Raw genomic sequence first — 22,472 nt, 5'->3', positions numbered from 1 at the left:
CTGAAGAGTAATATGGAAATGCCGGCAACAAGGCCACATCTATACCTCAAAACACACTACATGAGAAACAAAAGATACATGTGATGACCCAAAATATCATCTTTATATTTAATAATTAATTCTGTGTTCTAAGACCTCAAAAATAACTAATTTATCATTCCTCGACTTGCGTGCACAGTACGTAAAATTTTTCGAAAAGTTTATATGTAAAAAATGGATTAAAATGTGAATTAGAGCTTTAAAACTCAACTGAGTTGATTTTGGTCAACATTTTGAGCAAACGAACTCGGATCAGTGTTTTCACAGTTCTGGTAGGTCCGTATCATGATTTGGGATTTAGACGTATGCCCGGAATTAAATTTTGAGGTCCCTAGCCCGAGATATGGAATTTTGATGAAAAATTAAAAATTTAAGTTCAAATAATGACCGAATATCGAATTATGTGCAAACGACCCCGGAATAGAATTTTGATGATTCCAACAGCTCCGTATGGTAATTTTGTACTTAGGAGCGTGATCGAAATTTTATTTGAAAGTCCATAAAAAAATTAGGCTTGAAATGGCTAAAATAAGAATTTAAGTTTGGAAGTTTGACCGGGGAGTAGACTTTTTGATATCGGGGTCGGAATCCAGTTCTAAAACTTTTTACAGCTCTGTTATTTCATTTAAGACTTGTGTGTAAAATTTGAGGTCAATCGGACTTGATTTGATAGGTTTCGACATCGAATGAAGAAGTTCGAAATTCTTAAGTTTCATTAAGCTTGAATTATGGTGTGATTTATGATTTTAACGTTGTTTGATGTGATTTGAGATTTCAAATAAGTTCGTATGATATTTTAGGACTTGTTGGTGTATTTGGTTGAGGTCCCGAGGGTCTCGGGTGAGTTTCGGATGGTTAACGGATCAAAACTGGGACTTAGCTGCTGCAATTTTTCTGTTGGAAATGCTGTCAAAATCGGGCTCCCTGACCAAGTATCAAAATCGGGCTCCCTGACCAAGTGTTAAAATCGGGCTCCCTGACCGAGGTATAAAATCGGGCTTCTTGACCGGGGTACAAATCGGGCTCCGTGACACATCTGTAAGTTATAAAAATAGGGGACTTCGTCCCATTTGCCATTTTGACGAATTGGAGCTTGAGAAGAGGTGAGTTTTGTTATATTTTCAAGGAAAACATTGGGGTAAGTGATTCTAACTCGGATTTGGTCAATATACACGAATATATCATTGTTTTCACCATTTAATTAGTGCTTTAAAATTGAAAATTTGAGAAACTTTTAGAAATGTCATAGAAATAAATTTTTGAGATTTCGGTGTCGATTCGGAGTCGGATTTGAGTGAAACTGGTATGGTTGGACTCGTAATTGAATGGGTTATCGGATTTTGGTGTTGAAACGCATGCGGTGAGATAAGGGTGGCTTGATACGCGTGACTAGTAGGGAAACTACTAGAAGTCATGCGGTGTGATAAAGATGGCTAAAACGTGGGATGCTATTTCGGAAAAAAATATTTTCTTTAAATTAAATTGTGAAGGCTCCCGTGGTGAGATAAGGAAATGAGATTTTGTAAATTTATTTATGATTTGGGACTACGAGGTGGTACCTCGGGAGTACCCTTGTTGATATTGATTTATGGCCGCAGTTGCCTTGATTTAATGTTGTGATTTTCTTAAAGTTGATAGAAATTTTTTTTTGTTTCCACAAGATATTAATTTCCATTATTTGGTGTAATTAAATGGTGACATGCTACTTGATTCATTTCTATTGTCATTTTATTTTATTATATTGTGAAACATTTTACCATGCCATTTATTATTTTCCAGTAGGGCCTGACCTGACCTCGTCACTACTCTACCGAGGTTAGGCTTGGCACTTACAGGGTACCATTGTGGTGTACTCATACTATGCTTTTGCACATCTTTTTGTGCAGATCTAATTACTCCTTACCATCCCCGACTTCAGTGAGTTACATGTGCACGGAGCCTTCGAGGTATATCTGCCAGCGCCCGCAGACTCCGGAGTCCCCTTCTATCATTATTATGTTGCTTCCTTATTTTTCTTTAGACCTTGATATATAGACATTGAGGATAAAATTCTTAAAAGCTTGTGACTTATTTCTATCGGGTTTTGGGAGTTGTAATTATGTAAAATTTTTATATTTCTATTTTTATTCTGCATTGATAGGCTTACCTAATATTAGAGACTAGATGCCATCACGACATCCTACGGAGGAAATTTGGGGTCATGACAATACATGACCCCGAAATAAAGTGGGGCTCACCAAATCAGCTGAAAAGAGTGTACTGCTATCACTGATCAATGCCACTTGCTGTAGAACCACATGTATCCATTAAAGATGCAGCGCCCCCGGCAAAAGGGACGTTAGTATTGCCGAATAGCACTAGTATATATAGCTAGAAATCCTCTTTCAAAATAGAATGCACATATGATCTGTATGTGGAACACTTAATATAATGTAATTGAAACAACCTGAACAAACAAGGACAACGAAAGTGGCACCTATTGTCTGAATTAATAATGTGTCTCATTAGACCGTCCTTAGTGTTCACATATCATATTATACACTTATGCGTTTTATAGACCGTCCATAGTATTTATTCATACCGGCACCTATACTTCTCATACACAATGCACCTATGTGTTTTATAGACCATCCACAAGATTTCATAGCACAATATACCTATGTGTTTCATAGACCGTCCACAGGATTTCATATCACAATATATCTATGTGTTTCATAGACCGTCCACAGGATTTCATATCACAATATACTTATGTGTTTCATAGACCGTCCACAGGATTTCATAACACAATATACCTATGTGTTTCATAGACCGTCCACAGGATTTCATATCACAATATATCTATGTGTTTCATAGACCGTCCACAGGATTTCATATCATAATATATCTATGCGTTTCATAGACCGTCCACAGGATTTCATATCACAATATACTTATGTGTTTCATAGACCGTCCACAGGATTTCATAACACAATATACCTATGCGTTTCACAGACCGTCCACAGAATTTCATAACACAATATACCTATGTGTTTCATAGACCGTCCATAGGGTTTCATTCATTATTCTCGTTTTGGAAAATGATCACAATTTATGTTCGTACTATCGCTTACTTGTACTAGCCACGGATAGTCATAGGACCTTAATGACATTATCATGTAAAGGAGCTAAAACTCATCTCATAATGTTCACACATTCTTTCATTTTATTGGCACTATTAGCCACATATGTAATTCTCATTCTGGGCATGATGGCCACATTTAGTGTTCCATACTCACCCTTTTCACTTTTAAACATCATCATCATCAACAACAACAACAACAACAAGGTATTATAAATCAATATTTTTAGTACACATGTGAGCAATTAAGAGTCTTAGACACATAGAGATTTTTCACAAAATTTGGCATAATATCCTTCATTTGAACTTGACTTGAAGTCGCAATACTATTAACGCACAGCCCATACTTTGAACGTAATCTCAAATGACAACATAACATGATAAAGGTACTTTGGGATACCCATTGAACATATATCTTTCCACACAAGTTTATTCGAAATAGCCACTTTCATAATGAACAATTCGAGACTTACATAGATTACATGGATACCATGGGATTCAATTCTAGGAGAAAGGTTTAGTCAACATACCTCAATTGAGCTTTCCTTAAATTACTACAACGTTCCGAAAATTCTAGTAATCCCAATCTATTTTGAGACATAACAAAATTGAACCATAATTAGAAAGATATTCATGGTCTCAGCTCATTTGAGCATTTTATCAAATACTAGGTGTGCAAATTTAACCACAAGGTTCTTCTACAAGATTTCCTCCACTCCACAACCCAATCCTTACTTATTTAAGCTCAACAATCTTTCCACAATTTTTATTGGTACATTCATGTATAAATAATACTCTCATACCCATGAATCATACTCCTAATCAACCATCTTCTACCCAAATTCAAAATTGAAAACTAGGGTATGGAACCTTACCTCTTAGATGAAGAACTTGTGGGTTTTCCTTGTTAATCTTCCAAGATTTGAGCAAGACTTGATGAATAATTAGCCTAGGGTTTCCTCTCTCTCTAAAACATTCTCCCTTCTCTCTAAAACATCAGAATTTTTGCTCAAAAATGACCCTTTGCGTGTATTTAACGAAGTAGGGTCGGGTTTTAAAAACCTAAAAATGGAGCTCCGGAATAGGTTCTGCGATCGCATAATCAATATGCGAACCGCATATCGGTCGCATAGTTGCTAACCAAAACGACCAAAAATTTATCTATGTCTGCGGTCACTATGCGGTCTGCATAACTGTTATGCGGTCGCATAATGCACCGCATAACAGTTATGCGGTCGCATAGTCGACTGCATAATTGCTTCCAGACTGACCCTCTTCTGCTCACTTCTGCGGCCCGCAGAGTGGTTCTGCGGTCGCATAATGGACCGCAGAAACGCGCTTTTCCGCCAAAAAAAATTTTTTACATTCCGGTGCATTGTTCAACCCAAAAAGTCCGAGCCGCGGCTCGCAATCTCGCCGCAAAGAATTTCAAAAATCCTCAAACACGTATACCTACTCCGGCACCACGTAACCTTAAATTCATTTGCGAAATTTTACTGGGCTTTATACTTAAATACTTCGGCAAAAAATTCCGGGGTGTTATAGTGTTCTTGGAGAGTTGGGAAATCCATCAAAAAGACTTGGTCAATGGTACTTGGTGCTATTTTTTGGAGTATTTGGAATGAAAGGAACCGTAAATGTTTTGATGGGATCTTAACTCCCAACAACACTCTTAAAGCCACTTGTTTAATTAACTTATTTAGTTGGTTCAATCAGACCCCCGTAACTAGTGTTGAACTATTTCTGGATTTTGTCTGCTCTTTAGCTGTCCTATAAGTTTTTCTATATGAGCAGACAATACCTTTATGTTGTAATTTTTGCTATGCATCTTCTTGATGCCATTTAATGAAATTCCCTCACTTCATCAAAAAAAAAATCTAGATAAACAAAATAAAGCGCCCACTGCTTTTCTTCTCCTCTTTTTCTTTTGGTTTTGCTGTGCCGATAAAATTTCAGAAGAGAAGGTTGAAGGGGAGCGGTTTAGAGCAAGGGTGCGTCTTGTATAAAGACTCCGTTTTGCTCCTTAAGTGTACACGCAAGAAAGAAGAAAAGGAAAGAGGGAAGAAGGTTACCTAATCTGAAACATACATAGTCTGTATGAAAATCACACAATAGGTTCAATGATAGAAAAAATAATAAAGGTATATAATACTTGTAACATATTTCCAGAAAGTCCACCTTAACATATTAGTCATTTAACATTGTAACGCTCAGGGGAGTAAGCTACTTGCTTAAATAAAATTTGGGACATAACTCACAAACTTGTTTTAAATTACTAATTAACATTAAAAAATAATCTTCTAAATATTCAAGAGAAAGAATAAAGGAGGCTTTTATTTTCACAATAAATATGTAGGTTCTAACAGCAAACTTTAAGCTTAAAACCTGACTTCTGATATAGCTTGAGACTTTGGTTTGTATCCACATGCTCCATCAAACCAATATATATTCAACTAAGAACAGATGGAATAATTCCTAAAGACATGGATCCTAAGGGAAAACGAAATAAATCTAGTCCAAATCTCACCACGTAAATAGCACTTCAGAACACTCAATCGAGCTAATGGTAGAGTGCTGAAATTTCTAACTTATGATCTAAACAGAATATTATCCAGTCCAGAAAGTCTATTCAAGATATCAACAAGCATTCTGATTTTAACAGACTTTACTAACCATAGAAAATAGCCTAATCATGCTTTAGCCATAAACTTTCTAGAGTAGGGTTTTTGACAAACATGGAAAATTACGTGTATCAACACACATCAAACAGATAAATAACTATCCTGTTGGTTTGATTACCAAATTTTGAATGAAACTAAATCACAGTTTCTACAGTATCACATAAGACGTGCCTAACGTCGTCCATAGATAAACAGTCATCATTTCTGCACTAAGAAAAGAAGGGGCTAGATATATGCTCTCTAAGACAATTTTCAAGCATAAGACATATAATCAGAATAAGGACATTCATTGGCCCTCATTGTTATGAGATTTCTTAAGATGCGCTAAAAAAGAACCTAAGTAGCATGAACTCTAAGGCAACAAAGATTTGTGACTGGCATTTAGGCGGCATCAAAAAGAAGCATGACCAATATTTATTTTCACAACATCTACCATTAACGGATCCCAATCATACATAAACAGTTTGATAAACATTTGCCATTCACGTTTTTTATTAATACACAGCCAACATAGTAACTTCCCTAAAGAACATGATTTCTAATATGCTATATCAAACACAGAGCCTTCAATCAGTACCCAAAAATCAACTATAACATGGCAAATAGGGTAAACTGTAAATGGACAAAAACAGAAATATAGAGGTTTAGATCTAACCTACTTCAAAGCATTGATCTGGGCTCTGAGAGGCCGTTTCAGATTTACTCCTCAAACAAGATCGAACCATACAAGGATTGAGAGAGGTTAAAAACTGGGATTTTTAGAGAGAGTAGATAGTCTGGAATTTTCACCCGGTTCGACCGTGGTTAAGCTGTAATAAATAACCAGTATTTACAGTGAAACTGGGGTTTGAAAAATAGGATTTCAAATTTGAGTTTGAAAATCATACTCCCTCCGTTTCAATTTATGTGAACCTATTTCCTTTTTAGTCCGTGCCAAAAAGAATGACTCATTTCCTTATTTGGAAACAATTTACCTTTATGCAATGATTTATAGCCACACAAAATATATGTGTCTCATTTTACACCACAAGTTTAAAAGTCTTCTCTCTTTTCTTAAACTCCGTGCCGAGTCAAATGAGTTCACATAAATTGAAACGGAGGAAGTATTAATTTAGGGTTTTGAAAATTGAAAATTTAGAGAGATTGAATGTTCAGATGCACAACCAAGTAACGAAAAATGAAGGCATAAGACTTTGCTGCTTTTCCTATTCAAGGAACATAGACCTTCAAGGAAACAATCAAGTAGGAATGATCCATCTCTAAAGGGGCACTTAGACATATCAAAAGCACAATTCAACCTGAGAACTATAAAATCTAGAATTACCTTTGGAATCTCCATAGGCTGCTCTATTTTGCAGATATCCCATGAAGGTTCTCCATTAGATTTATGTGCATCTTAGTGCAATTCGAGCAAACAGTGTTAACTCAATATGAAACACCACATTATAAATACATATTCTTTAAACATTCCAATGCCAAAATAAAGGGTCTAAGCAATTGTAAATTCCGATAGTTCATCTCCAGACATTCATATCTCTCTTAATTTACCAGATGCAGCTCAAACTATTGGAGGAAATAGAAATCATTAGCTTAATGTAAGTTACAGAGCATGCGAAGAAACATGAGGAAGACTGAAAGGGCTAACCTTATAAGGTTGCCAGGCAACAGTGACTTCACTTACTATTAGCATAAGTTAATCAGAAGAGCCCTCAGCTTTGGATTACACACATTATGGCCAGTTTACAAAATTCTTCATGAATCAAATCACATATAAACTGGCCTAAAAAGTACATAAACAAGAAATTCATAAAGCTGAACCTTGCAACAAACTGTTTACTTCTTGAAGCCCATCAACGACGGTATCTGTGACGCTTGAAGTTAAAATACAGATGCAGAATTCCTCGATCGAATATGCACTTGAACCCCTTTTTATGAGAGTACTCCCATTCCCTGTTAACAATTCGAAAAGCTATATCCTCATAAGGAGGGCCAGCATGGAACTTTATGATGCAAGTATCAGCACTGTCTCCATCTTTCTCTATGACATAAGTTGGAGCTTTTGCTTTGTCAACGAGATCAGGATAAAAGATATTGAATTTGTATCCCTGCACAATCTTAGGAGGGGGGTTATCGTGATCATAATGAGTTTGATTATACTTGTTCCATTCATAACCAGTATGAACACGGTTGAAATACTTCGGTTTCCTCGGCCTATACTTGTCGTGCCACCAGTACACCTGTGAATCAAGATTAATTTCGTCGTTTGAGCCAAATACTGCATCCCCTTCCTCCATCACTCCCATAGATTTAAATGCTTTCTTCTCAAAGTTGTTGTCTTCTGCGGGAGTTGGTGTCAAAACCTTATCTTGTGCACGTCTCTCTTCCAAAACAGCCATACGTTTCCTCTCAAGTATTGCCCTGTCTTCTTCAGGATCAACTGCTTCTTCTTTGTCATCACCGTGCATTAACACAGGCGAATAAGAACCAGCCTCTTCATCATCATCTTCTTCCTCTTCCTCCACCTCCTTCTCCTTAGCCTCCTCATTCAAGAAGAGCTCCGGAGACATAGCTCTAACCTCGTCTTGATCATGCTCCATATCTTCCTCATTAGTCCTCAATGTCTCTTCTTCCACCTCTACATCGCGACTCTCCAATGGTTTCTCAAGATGCTCAAGATGTTTGCGCAGCATTTTTGCGTGAATTTCCCTCAAACAAGCCTTTGCCTTAAAAATCTGAAGCCGCTTAAGAACAGCTTCCCAGTACTCTACAACCTTAGCAGTACCAGATCGCATTTGCGACTCAATCTGCGACTGCATCGCCTCTAACTCACCATACCCTTTACCTTGTAACAAAGACTTAACATCTGCTTCGATACTCGAATGCAACCCCCTCTCTTCTGCAAGCAATTCAGGTGGTAATTCCTCTCCGCGCACTCGCGCTTTATCCATAGCTTCCCTTTTCCTAGCTTCAGCTAATTCCCAATTACACACCACCAAAAGCGCCTCCCAATACTGTATATGCATCGGTGTTTCCCTATCTAAGTCGATATGCAATTTTATATCCTCCTCAAGTTCTTCCATTTCTTTTATACCTAAACCTTTAAACACAACATAAGGTTCATCTATTTCCACATCGAAGTCTCCAGAAGGTTCTAACTGCTTTATAAGAACATCAATGGGCTTAACCCGACCCTGACGGAGGCGAATTTCAGTCCGAACTTTACTCTGATCAAAATGAAACTCTTCTTCCTTCTTCTCCCAGTCCTGAAACTCGGCCCGGGCCCGTTCTCTAGCTAACAACTGTAGTTCCTCTTCTCGTTGGGCTTTTTCCATTGCTCGTTCTTCTCTCCTTTTTTTAACCTTTTCGATTTCGGCCATTCGTTCTTTCTGCCTTTGCTTCTCTGCCTTCATCGAGAAGGTATCAAGCGGCACGCCACGTGTGACGTCTCGTTCGATTTTCTTCCTCCACACGAATTTCTCGTTCAGATTTGAATCACCGAATGGATTTGAATCGTTTGAATAGCCAGAAACTGTCTGTTGTTTCAACTTCTTCGCTACTTTCATAGCTTTTTTCTGTGCTTTTTTAGCCATATATAAAGCGATTTCTTCTTCAGTGATTTTCCTCTTCTTCTTCTCTCGCTCGTCATTGTCGCTGCTCTCTTCGTCGGAATATTCATGAGCTCTCGATCTGCGACTGTGACTTCGGCTTTTGCTTCGGCGGCGGCGACTGCTACTCGGCGGAGATGAGTCGGAGTCGGAGTGAGAAATTGAATCGGAATCTGTGGCAGGGGATTCCGAATCGTCGGAATATCGTCGGCCAGACATGGACGATTTCTTCTTGCTACGGTTGCCGGATGAACCCATTGCGGCGGGGAGATTTTTGCTAATCGGGTTTGTGAGGGAAAAGTAGAACACGCAACTCTGCTCCATTTATATTTTGCTCCGGGTCGGGTTTAGATTTACTTTTAGTTTATTCTTTGTTTTTTGGTATAGTTTCGATTAAATGATAACATTGTTTTTGGATAAAAATAAAGAGCTATAAGCTGACGATTATTTGAAAAAACAAAAGTTCCTTTTCTTTTATATTAATTATAATTTAATTCAATTGTCTAATTGAATTATTGCATTACAGTAGTTTTTTATTTATAAAAAATTAGTATCGTTTGAGATAAAACCGAGTCTATTAATTTGCAAACAAAGTTGGGAAAAAATCCACTATGTTATAAAATAAATACTGTAAAGTGAAGACAAGTATAGAGAGAAACTGATATATTATTCAAACTTCAAACTTCTGTACATAATGAACTGAATTCTCCTCTATTTATAGAAGAGAGAAAGCTGCTGTGTAAGCTGCTACTGCAAGCTGCTGTGTAAGCTGTTTGTAAGCTGCTGCTCTAAACTGTTGTGCCAGATATAGATAATCTTCTATCATGGGTAATATTTATCCATAACGGGGTACCGAAAGGATAAGCTTCTTCAGGAGGCTTATTTCCAATAGAGTACTAAATAGATAAATGTATTTATGGCGGAGTCTCATATGGATAAACTTCTTGAGGAAGCTTATTTACAACGGAGTACTAAATGAACATCCATAATATAATATATTGATAACACTCCCCCTTGGATGTTCATTAAAAGATAATGTGCCTCGTTAAAACCTTACTAGAAAAAATCCCGTGGAAAAAAATCCTAGTGAAGGAAAAAGAGTACACATATTTAGTAATACGCATTGCTAGCTGCCTCATTAAAAACCTTATAAGGAAAACCCTGTGAGAAAAAACCTTAATAAGGAAAAAAAGAGTACATCGCGTATTTTACTCCCCCTGATGAAAACCTTGTTTCAAATATTTAAGTCTCTGCATTCCAATCATGTATACCATCTTCTCAAAAGTTGAAGTTGGTAAAGATTTGGTGAATAAATCTGCCGGATTGTCACTTGAACGGATTTGTTGCATATCAATGTCACCATTTTTCTGAAGATCGTGTGTGTAGAATAATTTTAGTGAAATGTGCTTCGTTCTATCTCCTTTTATAAATCCTCTCTTCAATTGGGCTATGCATGCAGCATTGTCTTCATATAAAATTGTGGATCTTTTCTCACATTCAAAACCATATTTTTCTCGAATAAAATGAATTATTGATCTCAACCATACGCATTCCCTACTTGCTTCATGAATAGCTATTATTTTAGCATGATTTGAAGAAGTAGCAATAATAGATTATTTTGTGGAGCGCTATGATATGATAGTACCTCCACATGTAAACACGTACCCTGTTTGAGATCTAGCTTTATGGGGATCAGATAAATAACCTGCATCTGCATAACCAACAAGATCTGCACTATCTTTGTTAGCATAAAACAAACCCATATCAAGAGTTCCCTTTAAATATCGCAATATATGCTTAATCCCATTCCAATGTCTCCGTGTGGGAGAAAAGCTATATCTTGCTAGTAAATTAACAGAAAATGCTATGTCAGGCCTTGTAGCATTAGCAAGATACATAAGTACACCAATTGCACTGAGATAGGGTGTTTCAGGACCCAGGAGTTCCTCATCCTCTTCTGGAGGTCGGAACGGGTCCTTATTCACTTCAAGTGATCGAACAACTATTGGTGTACTCAATGGGTGCGTTTTGTCCATGTAAAAGCGTTTTAAGACCCTTTCTGTATAGGCAGATTGATGCATAAAGATCCCATTTGCTAAATATTCAATTTGCAGTCCAAGACAAAGTTTTGTCTTTCCAAGATCTTTCATCTCAAATTCTTTCTTAAGATATTCAATTGCCTTTTAGAGCTCTTCTGGAGTTCCAACAAGATTTATGTCATCAACATAAACAGCAAGTATAACAAATTCTAATGCCATTTTCTTTATAAAAATACATGGACAAATGACATCATTTATGTAACCCTCTTTCAACAAATATTCACTGAGGCTATTATATCACATACGCCCAGATTGTTTTAAACCGTACAAAGATCTTTGTAATCTGATTGAGTACATTTCCCGAGATTTTGAATATGCTTCAAGCATTTTAAATCCTTCAGGGATTTTCATGTAAATCTCATTATCAAGTGACCCGTACAGATAAGCTGTAACCACATCCATCATATGTATTTCTAGCCTTTCATGTAAGGCTAAACTGATGAGATATCGAAATGTTATGGCATCCATAACGGGTGAATATGTTTCTTCATAATCGACTCCAGGTCGTTGTGAGAATCCTTGTGCGACAAGGCGAGCCTTGTATCTTTCAACTTTATTTTGCTCATTCCTTTTTCGCACAAAAACCCATTTATGACCGACTGATTTTATACTAGCAGGTGTTTGGACTACTGGTCCAAAGACCTCTCTTTTAGCAAGTGCGTTCAATTCTGATTGAATTGCCCCTTGCCATTTTAGCCAATCAGATCTTTGTTAACATTCTTCGACAGATCGGGGTTCAAAATCCTCACTATCTTGCATAATGTTAAGTGCAACATTATATGCAAAAATATTATCCACCACTATTTCAGATCGATTTAAATTAATCCCATCACCAGTAGAACTTATTAAAAGTTCTTCACTCACTTGAGTCTCGAGTTTATTGATTTCTTCAGGAATCTCATAACTAATCAGATCTTGGGTCTCTTCAGGAGATCCCTTCATAATATCATTTTGATCATTTGTCGATTTTCTTTTTCTAGGATTTCGATCCTTAGAACCCATAGGCCTACCACGCTTCAGGCGTGCTTTAGGTTCACTAGCTCTCATGCTAATAGATGGTCCTGCTGGGACATCAATTCGAATAGGCACATTCTCTGCAGGGATATGTGACTTAGTTATCCTTTTCAAATCAGTAAATGCATCTGGCATTTGATTTGCTATATTCTGTAAATGAATGATCTTCTGGACCTCCTGATTACATATAGGGGTACGTGGATCAAAGTGAGATAATGATGAAACTTTCCACACAATTTCTCTTTTGATTTCCTTTTTCTCTCCCCCTAATTGTGGGAAATTTGTTTCATCAAATCGACAATCTGCAAATCGAGCAGTAAATAAATCTCCCGTCAATGGTTTAAGATAGCGAATAATAGAGGGTGATTCAAACCCAATATATATTCCTAACCTTCTTTGGCGGCCCATCTTACTGCGCTGCGGTGGTGCTACTGGCACATATACAACACATCCAAAAATTCGTAGATGGGCAATATTTGGTTCATGACCAAAAACTAATTATGACGGAGAATATTTATTATAATGTGTTGGTCTGAGACGGATAAGTGATGTTGCGTGCAAGATAGCATGACCCCAACCAGTAGTGGACAATTTTGTTTTCATAAGTAGTGGTCTTGCTATCAATTGCAGTCGTTTAATAAATGACTCTGCAAGGCCATTTTGAGTATGAACATAAGCTACCAGATGTTCAACTTTTATCCCAACTGATAGACAATAATAATCAAAAGCTTGAGATGAGAATTCTCCAGCATTATCACGGCAAATAGCCTTTATAGGATAATCTGGAAATTGTGCCCTTAATCGAATTATTTGGGCTAATAACTTTGCAAACGCCAGGTTGCGAGATGATAATAGGCACACATGAGACCATCTTGAAGATGCATCTATTAGGACCATAAAATATCTAAACAACCCACTTGATGGGTGAATAGGTCCATATATATCCCCATGTATACGTTCTAAGAAGGTAGGGGACTCAATGCCAACCTTCATTGGTGATGGTCTAGTGATCATTTTGCCTTGATAACAAGCATCACAAGAAAATTCATTATTTGTAAAAATCTTCAGGTTCTTTAATGGATGCCCACTCGAATTTTCAGTAATTCGTCTCATCATTATTGATCCAGGATGGTCCAAACGGCCATGCCAAAGCACAAAAGTATTTGAATCAGTAAACTTCTGGTTTACGATAGAGTGTGCTTCAACTGTACTAATCTTTGAATAATTTAAGCCAGAAGATAAAGTTGGTAACTTTTCTACAATGCATTTCTGGCCAGAAATATTCTTTGTAATACAAAGATATTCCACATTCATTTCATCTATTGTCTCAACATGATACCCATTTCGGCGGATATCTATAAAACTCAACAAGTTTCTTCGGGACTTGGAGGAGTACAATGCATTGTCGATAATAAATTTTGTTCCCTTAGACAGAAATACAATAGCTCTTCCGGAGCCTTCGATCAAACTTATATTACCAGAAATTGTAGAAACATTTGCTTTTTCCTTATGCAAATAAGAAAAGTATTTCTGATCTTTGAATATGGCATGAGTTGTTCCACTATCAACTACACAAATATCTTCATGATTGGTCTTTGATCCAAACATAATTTGAGGATTATCCATATTCTTCAAAATGACATAAACAAAATAAATATGATAGTAAACATTATAACTTTTATTTATGTACAACAATTACATAACTATACTATCTACTACAAATAACAAAAATTAAAATATTTACATCTCTACAGATTCACTACCGATCACATGACTTGTTTCTCCTTCTGGGAGTGCAAAGTAATCAGCTGCATCCAAATGCATGAAGTCTAAATTATCTTCAGAAATAAAATTTGCTTCAACATTTTTCTCTGTCTTCTTTAGGGAAGCTTGATATAGCTCAACCAGGTGCTTTGGCGTACGGCATGTACGTGACCAGTGCCCTTTTCCTCCACATCTATAGCATGCATTTTCTGGCTTTGCTGCTTGCACCGCTTCATGCTTTTGTTCCTTTCTTTTCCACTGCTGGTGGTGAGGAGGGTTCTTTGGTGCATTATTATTACCACGATTAGAGTTTCCTCCCCGACCACGGCCATGACCACGACTGGGGCCACGTCCTCTTCCACGTTTAGCTTGGTGGAAGTTCGTCTCATTCACTTCAGGGAATGGACAAGAATCAGTAGGCCGGCTTTCATGATTTTTCATTAATAGCCCATTATGTTGCTCGGCTACAAGAAGATGTGAGATAAGTTCAGAATACTTTTTGAATCCCATCTCTCAATATTGCTGCTGCAGGAGCATATTCGAGGCATGAAAAGTGGTGAAAGTTTTCTCCAACATATCATGATCAGTAATATTATCACCATATAGTTTCAATTAGGAAATAATTCTGAACATAGTAGAATTATACTCACTGATAGATTTAAAATCTTGTAATCTTAGATGAGTCCAATCATAACGTGCCTGTGGAAGAATGGCCATCTTCAGGTGGTCATATCTATCTTTCAAATTACTCCACAGTATGACTGGATCTTTAACAGTAAGATATTCCATTTTCAGGCCCTCATCAAGGTGATGGCGTAGGAATATCATTGCTTTGGCACGGTCTTGGTTTGATGCCTGATTTTTATCTTTGATGGTGTCTGCCAGACCCATCGCATCAAGATGAATTTCGGCATCAAGCACCCAAGACATGTAGCTTTTGCCCGATATATCCAGGGCTACAAACTCAAGTTTAGAAAGATTTGACATTATTTAGAAAAAGAAAGTTCGTACCTCTGATACTTTCAAAGTATTTTCTCGAGATGGCAGAGTCTCGTGCTGATAACGTGTTATAAAATAAAGACTGTAAAGTAAAGACAAGTATAGAGAGAAATTGATATATTATTCAAACTTCAAACTTCTGTACATAATAAACTGAATTCTCCTCTATTTATAGAAGAGAGGAAGCTGCTGTGTAAGCTGCTACTGCGAGCTGCTGTATAAGCTGCTACTGCAAGCTGCTTGTAAGCTGCTGCTGCAAGCTGCTGTGTAAGCTGTTTGTAAGCTGTTGTGTAAGCTGCTGCTCTAAACTGTTGTGCCAGATATAGATAATCTTCTATCATGAGTAATATTTATCCATAACGGAGTACCAAAAGGATAAGCTTCTTCAGGAGGCTTATTTCCAATAGAGTACTAAATAGATAAATGTATTTATGGCGGAGTCTCATATGGATAAACTTCTTTAGGAAGCTTATTTACAACGGAGTACTAAATGAACATCCATAATATAATATATTCATAACACACTACAGTTAAATTTAATATAATTAATGTTCTTACTGTGTCCTATCCCCACCCCCACCCCACCTTTCCCTTGATGTAATAATTTTTTTATTATTGCTTTAGACAATATACACGAATTTATCAATTTTATTTTCAAAACTAAAATTATGGATAAATTTGTTTATTTGTTTAGTAAGTGATCATTATATTTTTATTGATGAGGTTCATTCCCCATTCAATCAATTAAACGTTGCGACTTTAGCTCTTTGGTCTTTTTAGTGTTACAATTAATAAAAATTGTACATAAAATGTAGAATAAATGTAAGTTTTACGGAGTGGTGATTAGACCATATTGTATGGGGCAGAAGGTTGGTCAGTCAAAAACACTCATATCCAGAATATGAAAGTTGCAGAAATAAGAATGTTGAGATGGATGTTCGGGCATACTAAGTTGGATAATCGGGATATAGGTGCGTGTGGCTCCCATAGAAGATAAGATGCAGGAAGCGAGGCTTAAATGGTTCGGGCATATAAAGAGGAGAAGCTTAGATGCCCATCAAAGAGTTGCGAGCGGTTGGTTTGGGTGGATATGAGAAGAGGTAAAGGGCGGCCAAAGACGTACTGAGGAGACATGATCAGGCAGAACAGAACATACGACGACTTCAACTTACAAATGACATGGCCTTTGATGGTGTGAACGTCGAGAATTAGGGTAGAAGATTAGTAGGTAGTCGAGCATTTTTCTATTCCGTATCTATGATTTTTAGGGTTAGTCTGATGTCTTGTTCTTAAATTGCTAGTATTAGATGTTGTTTTCCTATAATCTTATGCTTAGGTTTTCTAGTATATTGTTGTTATTTTTTTTTTCTTGTTGTTATTATTGTTTGTTGATATTGCTTCCTTTCGTCTATTTTTCTAGTTCTTAAATTGCAGTTATTATCTTTTTGGCTTTTGTAGTTGATGTTGCTTGTTTTTACTATTGCTTTTTATCTTGTTGAGCCGATGGTTGATCGGAAACAATATTTCTACCTCCCAAGTATAGTTGTAACACATGCTTACACACATACTATAGACCTAGGAGTAAGACATGCGTACACGCTACAAACCTAGCTTGTACACTCCCCTAAATTTGTTGTCATTGTTATATTTCAAATGAGGCTTAACATATACAAAAAAGTTAGTAATGGAAGACGAAAAGTTTGATTTTTCTTGGCAGACAAGATCACTAGCAATCACCTTTGTCATATGCTTCTTATAAAGCTATCTAGATACCTTTGACTCTTCTAATATTTCTCAATGATAAGCTTGCTTTGCAACTCTCCTTTTGCCCAAAGAAATGCATATAAATACAAGATTTTCCAAGCCCATTTCTCCACTCTCTATCACAGAAAGAAACAAAGATGCTATACAATATTTCACTAGCAATCTCCTTTGTCATAATAATTATTCTTTTGAGATGGGGTTGGAGATTCATGAATTGGCTGTGGTTGCAGCCAAAGTGTTTGGAGAAATGCCTCAAAGAGTTGGGTTTCAGGGGAAACTCTTACAAGCTGTTGTATGGAGACATGAAAGAAGTTGTGATGATGGATGAAGAAGCTAAGTCCAAGCCTATCAAATTCTCCCATGATATTGTGCCTAGAATCATGCCCTTTATCCACAAAACCATCATCGATTACGGTAAGGTGAATATAATTCCCTAATACATATGCACCTTCTCATTCATTATGCTTTTTTTGTGTGGCTATTTTTCCCTTCCATTTTATATACGTGGAAAGTCAGTATAAGGAGTATAACCTGTTGACTCTGTGTGAATTCCTCAAGTGCGTATATATGCAGTGGCGGAATCAGGAATTCTAACAAAAGGATTCAAAGGGAAAAAAATATCCAAGAATGCCACGTCTAAGATTTCTGTTCACTACACAAAAAGTTTCTCCTACGCCAAGAGGATTCAACAATTTATACATATCTAAGAAATTTTATTTTTACATTATTTGAATAGAATATTTTTTCGACGAAGGGAAATCAAACGTTGGACCATGTAGCTCGCCCCTGCACATATTGACATGACACTTCTTACTGAGCAAATATCTTGGGCGGAGCAAGGGGCGGAGGGGATCTTTTGTCAAAATATTACACTGCGTATATAAGATCATTATATATATTAGATGTTGAATCCTCTAGGCTTCTTCACATGCTATACTTTTATTATTTTTTGAATTCCCTTCGCGTGCTATTCCTGAGCCGAGAGTCTATTGGAAACAATCCCTCTTTCCTCACAAGGTAAGGGTAAGATTTGCGTACACACTACCCTCCCCAGACCCCACGGTGTGGGATAATACTGGGTAAGTTGTTGTTGTTGTTGTTGTTGTCCCTTGGTGAAAATCCTCCACCCACCACGGGCAAATACATGAAAATATTTCATAGATTGGTGGCAATGGAACTTGTGGACAGAACAAATAGCTTATTACATTACGTGAACTGATTAATCTGAAGTTCTGAACGCTTAAATTGTTAAAGACACGTTAATTACTTTTTTTAAGATCTGTAACATAACAAACGTCACTGCGCGATTTTGTTTGGAGTGAGATATTTATATGCCATCTCAATAGTTTTTATCAATAGTGAAATTATAGCATCTTAATTGTAGGTAAGAATTCTTTTATATGGTTGTGGCCAACTCCTGCAATGCTCATCACGGACCCAGAACTTATAAGGGAAATCTTGTCAAAGAGTAATATTTTCCAGAAGCCTCCTCCTACTGCACACACAAAGTTGCTAGTAGAAGGAATCTTGAGCTATGAAGCAGATAAATGGGCTAAGCACAGAAGAATCATCAATCCTGCTTTTCACCTAGACAAGTTGAAGGTATCTCTAAACTCGATATAGTTGCTTAAGGCTCTAGGATTTAACTTCTATATATTGACGGTAATAAGTGAGAATAGTAACCTGCTATGTATAACATGTTAATATGCACTGATAAAAGGGCATCCTGCATTCAGGCAGGGTCCAGGAAAGCACCACACCCTAAGGGGTGCTTCCCTAAGGGTGTGTGTAATGTAGGCAGCCTACCCTTACGCAAGCATCAGTGGCTGATTCCATTGCTCGAACCCATGACCTACAGGTCACACAAAGACAACTTTACCGTTGTTCCAAGGCTCCCTTTCATAAAGTGCTAACGCCCACCATGGGGCTCGAACCCATGGCCACAAGTTTAAGAGCCTTGCACTCTACCGACTGAGCTAGACTTAATATACACGGATAGGGTAAAAAATTTCTATACAATATATATAAGAAAATCCTATTGATTTTTACCTTTACAGTATGCAAACTCTAATATACTGATTGTGGTTGTTTAAATGTTAATATAATATACAGCATATGATACCTTCATTCCATTTGAGTACTTGTGAGATGTTGAGCGAATGGGAAAAAGTTGCCTCTGCAGAAGGATCAGAGGTAGATGTGTGGCCATATCTTCAAAGTTTAACAAGTGATGCCATTTCAAGAACTGCATTTGGCAGTAGCTATGAAGAAGGAAGAAAGATATTTGAACTTCAACAAGAACTAGCCAAAATTATCTTAAAAGTGACAGAGTCAAGTTACATTATGTAAGTTACCTTCATATTCTTCCTCCAAGTATTGTTTAATACATAAAAAAGTTGAATTTATTTTTGTCGTGATTGGATGTTATTTTCGGAAGGATGTAAGTTATATACTTTGACAGCTGAAAAATAATTTTACATCATCGTGTAATTTAACCTATTATAGTAGGCATGTTCCCATTTTTAGCGGGTTGCCAAATATCAGAGTTGTCGTTACCTTATATGTTACACCATCAGCGCATAGAACTAAACTCATTTCTGAATTATAGGTTTCTGCCGACCAAAGAGAACAGAAGGATGAAACAAATATATCAGGAAGTAAGATCACTTGTGTTGGGAATTATCAATAAAAGAATGGATGCAATTGAAGCAAGGGAAGCTTTTAATAATGATGACTTATTGGGTATATTGTTGGATTCCAACTTGAAAGAAATTAAGGAACATGGAAATAAGAAATTTGGAATGAGTTTGGATGAGGTAATTGAAGAGTGTAAGTTGTTTTATTTTGCTGGACAAGAGACAACTTCAGCATTGCTTACATGGTCAATGATTGTACTAAGCAAACACTCCGATTGGCAAGCTCGTGCTAGAGAAGAGGTTCTTCAAGTCTTTGGCAACAACAGACCTGACTATGACATGCTGAATCAACTCAAAGTTGTAAGTGCATAATCCTATGTATCTATCCACTAAGTTTGAAGGTTTTTGTATAATTTTCTTTTCTATTCTTATAAACACTAGGAATTAAGTTAAAATACACTGACAGTCTATGTAATTTAACATGTGATATCAAGTGGAAAAAAGGGCAGCCCGGTGCACTAAGCTCTTGCTATGCGTGGGTCCGAGGAAGGGCAGGACCACAAGGGTATATAGTACGCAGCCTTACCCTGCATTTCTGCAGGAGGCTGTTTCCACGGCTCAAACCCGTGACTTCCTAGTCACATGACAACAACTTACCAGCTGCACCAAGTTCAAACGTGTGATATCAAGTCATTCACCATTTCTCCTAATGCTTAACCATAATAGGGATCTTGTAATAACCTTATAAATGATCTGATTTACACAATCAGTATATTGAATTTGAACTCTTTAAATAGAACTGGTGTGTTTAGGTGGACACCCGGTGTCATTAGGCGGATACCTACCTGTATCTTTTCAAGAAGAATTTAACTTATGTCCACTAACCGTGTAAATTAACAAATTTTTATATTATCAGTGTAATTTAACATGTTTCCTACCTTATTTTCTAGTTACTAATTTACCTTTTAGATAACATGATACTAATCGTATAAAGATTTATTTATACTGTCACCAGGGGCAGATCCAGCCTATTACATGTGGGTTCCCAGGAACCCAGTAGTTTTTGTATACACCCTGTATATATATTACAAAATTCACTAAATATCCATAAATATTTGATTCTGAACTCATTTACTTATTGTATATTTATTTAAGGTCGCTATAGGAACCCATAAACTTTAAATCCTGGATCCGCCTCTGACTGTCACTATATAGAAGCTAAACTTCGATTAAAATGGTTGTTTTGCTACTTGAACAGGTAACTATGATTATTCAAGAAGTTTTGAGATTATATCCACCACTTCTTTTGATGGGTCGAGAGGTACATAAAGAAACCAAATTAGGAAACTTATCACTACCAGGTGGAGTGCAACTCCTATTACCAACAATAATGTTGCATCATGACCAAGAAATATGGGGTGAAGATGTTAAAGAGTTCAATCCAGAGAGGTTTAGTGAAGGAGTAAACAAAGCAACAAAAGGGAAGTTTGCATACTTCCCATTTAGTTGGGGACCAAGAATCTGCATTGGACAACACTTTGCTATGTTACAGGCCAAAATGGCACTTGCTATGATTCTACAACACTATGCTTTTGATGTTTCTCCATCTTATGCTCATGTTCCTTATTCTGTGCTAACTCTTCAACCTCAACATGGCGCTCAGCTAATTCTACACAAGTTGTAGACAGAGACGGAGCGAAAATTTGAAGTTTAGGAGCTCTAAACTTATCCCCGAATAGCTCGTCTTAGTTTCTCCAGACCCCACTTGTGGGAATATAGTGGTTATGTTGTTGTTGTTGTAGCTCGTCTTAGTTTTTGGGTTTGCAGTTAAATATTTATACATATGTAATAAATTTTCTATTACAAATACATGGTCTAAGCAAAAATTGATTCGTCTGAACTCGTGCCTAATACTTTAGTTCCGCTCCTGATTATTTGGAGCGTCTTGTAGCCAAATTAGCTTACGAAGTTTAGTTTAATATTTGGTAATAAAGGATCACTTATTCTATTTTTTTTTTTTGTTACATGGTTTTGGGTTTGTTATTTTTGATTAAAGCTGGTTCCTGCTCTTATTCATGAAGAGTGTATTAGGAGATTATTAATTAAAATCGAATCTATTATTAAGTGTATGAGTATCTCTTCATATTTTCTTGGTAAAAACGTTGGTGGGGTTGATGACATGAGATAGAAAAAATAACAAAAAATGGTCCCATATGTTTTGGAGTAGGTTTTAAAATAATATCTTAAATATAGTTTTGAGCACTAATTTTGTTCTTTAAGTTAGTCAAAAAAAGAATACTTTTGATCTTCGTCAATATTTAACAGACTCTTCCAGAATTGTGATTTTCACTGGGTTTGAGAGATTTTGGTTACAGGTTGAAATTTTTTATTGGAATGTGTATAAATGTGCAAATTGTGTTTGTTGGTATTAACCAGTTGGAATATGTATAAATCGTGTAAATTGTGTTTATTGGTAACTAGTTGTAATATTTTCTTTCCAATGTATATTTGTGATTTGCACAAATAGGACACTTCGGTGTCATTTTTGCCCCTACTTGTTCTCTTGGCAAAATTTTAAGTTTAATACGTATTGTCGCTCGCTTGCCTGACAAAAACTTTAAAAGCTCGGCAAAGACCCAAATATACCCATGTACTTTCGAAAATGGTCTAAGAATATCCCTCATTATACTATTGGGCTATATATACCCTTCTTGTCATACTTTGGAACAAATATACCCTTATTTTGGATG

At 36.7% G+C, this 22,472-nt stretch overlaps 2 protein-coding genes across 3 annotated transcripts; one reads left to right on the top strand and one right to left on the bottom strand.

Moving 5' to 3' along the window:
• Positions 1-7,407: 7,407 nt before the first annotated feature.
• On the bottom strand, positions 7,408-9,843 carry LOC104116214 (splicing factor Cactin). Its single transcript, XM_009627028.4, has one exon. The coding sequence runs from the start codon at positions 9,768-9,770 to the stop codon at positions 7,692-7,694; it is 2,079 nt and encodes a 692-aa protein (XP_009625323.1). The 5' UTR covers positions 9,771-9,843; the 3' UTR covers positions 7,408-7,691.
• A 7,140-nt stretch (positions 9,844-16,983) lies between these two features.
• LOC104091119 (cytochrome P450 72A225-like) lies at positions 16,984-21,730 on the top strand. Of its 2 annotated transcripts, none has more exons than XM_070181947.1 (5): positions 16,984-17,505; positions 18,476-18,688; positions 19,199-19,431; positions 19,695-20,082; positions 20,217-20,659. In XM_070181947.1, the coding sequence occupies exons 1-5, from the start codon at positions 17,224-17,226 to the stop codon at positions 20,358-20,360; spliced, it is 1,260 nt and encodes a 419-aa protein (XP_070038048.1). In that variant the 5' UTR covers positions 16,984-17,223; the 3' UTR covers positions 20,361-20,659. The 2 variants fall into 2 exon arrangements, with proteins under 2 accessions (XP_070038048.1, XP_070038047.1); XM_070181946.1 differs by lacking the exon at positions 20,217-20,659 and adding an exon at positions 20,981-21,730 and having other exon boundaries at positions 16,990-17,505.
• Positions 21,731-22,472: the final 742 nt, after the last annotated feature.

Source organism: Nicotiana tomentosiformis, chromosome 8 (genome assembly GCF_000390325.3).
Source record: "Nicotiana tomentosiformis chromosome 8, ASM39032v3, whole genome shotgun sequence".
Classification (NCBI taxonomy): domain Eukaryota; kingdom Viridiplantae; phylum Streptophyta; class Magnoliopsida; order Solanales; family Solanaceae; genus Nicotiana; species Nicotiana tomentosiformis.
Note: the sequence above shows the minus strand (reverse complement) of the source record. Positions and strands in the feature narration are given on the sequence as shown.